Here is a 3,201-nt window from a genome sequence, read left to right on the forward strand (position 1 = left end):
CTCCGCCGCCCTCCACCTCTCCCATGCCGCCGCCGCCCTCTACCTCGCCCACGCCGCCGCCGCCCTCCACCTCCCCCACACCGCCGCCGCCGCCGCTCACGCCGCCGCCGCCCTCCACCTCGCCCACGCCTCCGCCGCCCTCCACCTCTCCCATGCCGCCGCCGCCCTCTACCTCGCCCACGCCGCCGCCGCCCTCCACCTCCCCCACACCGCCGCCGCCGCCGCTCACGCCGCCGCCGGCCTCCACCTCGCCCACGCCTCCGCCGGCCTCCACCTCGCCCTCGCCGCCGCCGCCGTCAGCCTCGCCCTCGCCGCCGCCACCGTCAACGCCGCCGCCGTCCGCCTCGGCCTCGCCGCCGCCTCCTTCCGCCTCGCCCTCGCCACCGCCTCCCTCCGCCTCACCGTCGCCACCTCCTCCATCTGCCTCACCGTCTCCGCCGCCGCCGTCCGCCTCGCCCTCGCCGCCGCCGCCGTCCGCCTCGCCCTCGCCGCCGCCACCGTCAACGCCGCCGCCGTCCGCCTCGCCCTCGCCGCCGCCTCCTTCCGCCTCGCCCTCGCCACCGCCTCCCTCCGCCTCACCGTCGCCACCTCCTCCATCCGCCTCACCATCTCCGCCGCCGCCGTCCGCCTCGCCCTCGCCGCCGCCGCCGTCCACCTCGCCCTCGCCGCCGCCACCGTCAACGCCGCCGCCGTCCGCCTCGCCCTCGCCGCCGCCTCCTTCCGCCTCGCCCTCGCCACCGCCTCCCTCCGCCTCACCGTCGCCACCTCCTCCATCCGCCTCACCGTCTCCGCCGCCGCCGTCCGCCTCGCCCTCGCCGCCGCCGCCGTCCGCCTCGCCCTCGCCGCCGCCACCGTCAACGCCGCCGCCGTCCGCCTCGCCCTCGCCGCCGCCTCCGTCCGCCTCGCCCTCGCCACCGCCTCCCTCCGCCTCACCGTCGCCACCTCCTGCATCTGCCTCACCGTCCCCGCCGCCGCCGTCCGCCTCGCCCTCGCCGCCGCCACCGTCCGCCTCGCCCTCGCCGCCGCCACCGTCTCCGCCGCCGCCGTCCGCCTCGCCCTCGCCACCGCCTCCCTCCGCCTCACCGTCGCCACCTCCTCCATCTGCCTCACCGTCTCCGCCGCCGCCGTCCGCCTCGCCCTCGCCGCCGCCACCGTCGCCACCTCCTCCATCCGCCTCACCATCTCCGCCGCCGCCGTCCGCCTCGCCCTCGCCACCGCCGCCGTCCGCCTCGCCCTCGCCACCGCCTCCCTCCGCCTCACCGTCGCCACCTCCTCCATCCGCCTCACCATCTCCGCCGCCGCCGTCCGCCTCGCCCTCGCCGCCGCCGCCGTCCGCCTCGCCCTCGCCGCCGCCACCGTCAACGCCGCCGCCGTCCGCCTCGCCCTCGCCGCCGCCTCCTTCCGCCTCGCCCTCGCCGCCGCCACCGTCAACGCCGCCGCCGTCCGCCTCGCCCTCGCCACCGCCTCCCTCCGCCTCACCGTCGCCACCGCCGCCGTCCGCCTCACCGTCTCCGCCGCCGCCGTCCGCCTCACCGTCTCCGCCGCCGCCGTCCGCCTCGCCCTCGCCGCCGCCTCCCTCCGCCTCACCGTCGCCACCTCCTCCATCTGCCTCACCGTCTCCGCCGCCGCCGTCCGCCTCGCCCTCGCCGCCGCCGCCGTCCGCCTCGCCCTCGCCGCCGCCACCGTCAACGCCGCCGCCGTCCACCTCGCCCTCGCCGCCGCCTCCTTCCGCCTCGCCCTCGCCACCGCCTCCCTCCGCCTCACCGTCGCCACCTCCTCCATCCGCCTCACCATCTCCGCCGCCGCCGTCAACCTCGCCCTCGCCGCCGCCGCCGTCCGCCTCGCCCTCGCCGCCGCCACCGTCAACGCCGCCGCCGTCCGCCTCGCCCTCGCCGCCGCCTCCTTCCGCCTCGCCCTCGCCACCGCCTCCCTCCGCCTCACCGTCGCCACCTCCTCCATCTGCCTCACCATCTCCGCCGCCGCCGTCCGCCTCGCCCTCGCCGCCGCCGCCGTCCGCCTCGCCCTCGCCGCCGCCACCGTCAACGCCGCCGCCGTCCGCCTCGCCCTCGCCGCCGCCTCCTTCCGCCTCGCCCTCGCCACCGCCTCCCTCCGCCTCACCGTCGCCACCTCCTCCATCCGCCTCACCATCTCCGCCGCCGCCGTCCGCCTCGCCCTCGCCGCCGCCGCCGTCCGCCTCGCCTTCGCCGCCGCCACCGTCAACGCCGCCGCCGTCCGCCTCGCCCTCGCCGCCGCCTCCGTCCGCCTCGCCCTCGCCGCCGCCGCCGTCCGCCTCACCGTCGCCACCTCCTCCATCTGCCTCACCGTCTCCGCCGCCGCCGTCCGCCTCGCCCTCGCCGCCGCCGCCGTCCGCCTCGCCCTCGCCGCCGCCACCGTCAACGCCGCCGCCGTCCGCCTCGCCCTCGCCGCCGCCTCCGTCCGCCTCGCCCTCGCCACCTCCTCCATCCGCCTCACCGTCGCCACCGCCTCCGTCCGCCTCACCGTCGCCACCTCCTCCATCTGCCTCACCGTCTCCGCCGCCGCCGTCCGCCTCGCCCTCGCCGCCGCCGCCGTCCGCCTCGCCCTCGCCGCCGCCACCGTCTCCGCCGCCGCCGTCCGCCTCGCCCTCGCCGCCGCCGCCTTCCGCCTCGCCCTCGCCGCCGCCACCGTCGCCACCTCCTCCATCCGCCTCACCGTCTCCGCCGCCGCCGTCCGCCTCGCCGTCGCCGCCGCCTCCCTCCGCCTCACCGTCGCCACCTCCTCCATCTGCCTCACCGTCTCCGCCGCCGCCGTCCGCCTCGCCCTCGCCGCCGCCGCCGTCCGCCTCGCCCTCGCCGCCGCCACCGTCTCCGCCGCCGCCGTCCGCCTCGCCCTCGCCGCCGCCGCCGTCCGCCTCGCCCTCGCCGCCGCCACCGTCGCCACCTCCGCCATCAGCCTCACCGTCACCGCCGCCGCCGTCCGCGTCGCCCTCACCAACGCCGTCGTCGGCCTCGCCCTCGCCACCGCCTCCGTCCGCCTCACCGTCGCCACCTCCTCCATCCGCCTCACCATCTCCGCCGCCGCCGTCCGCCTCGCCCTCGCCGCCGCCACCGTCAACGCCGCCGACGTCCGCCTCGCCCTCGGCGTCGCCTTCTTCCGCCTCGCCCTCGGCAACGACTCCGTCCGCCTCACCGTCGACACCTCCGCCATCTGCCTCACCGTCTC

General features: G+C 80.6%; 1 protein-coding gene across 1 annotated transcript in view; it reads right to left on the reverse strand.

The window, feature by feature from the left end:
- Nucleotides 1–16: 16 nt before the first annotated feature.
- EMIHUDRAFT_120514 (hypothetical protein) overlaps nt 17–3,201 on the reverse strand; it is a gene marked incomplete at both ends in the record, with an annotated part of 15,820 nt that continues 12,635 nt past the window's right edge. The window contains one exon of the mRNA XM_005762965.1: nt 17–3,198. Within this exon, the coding sequence (XP_005763022.1) occupies nt 17–3,198 (3,182 nt within the window). The remainder of the gene's footprint in view (nt 3,199–3,201) is intronic.

This window comes from Emiliania huxleyi, assembly GCF_000372725.1.
Source record: "Emiliania huxleyi CCMP1516 unplaced genomic scaffold EMIHUscaffold_651, whole genome shotgun sequence".
Classification (NCBI taxonomy): domain Eukaryota; phylum Haptophyta; order Isochrysidales; family Noelaerhabdaceae; genus Emiliania; species Emiliania huxleyi.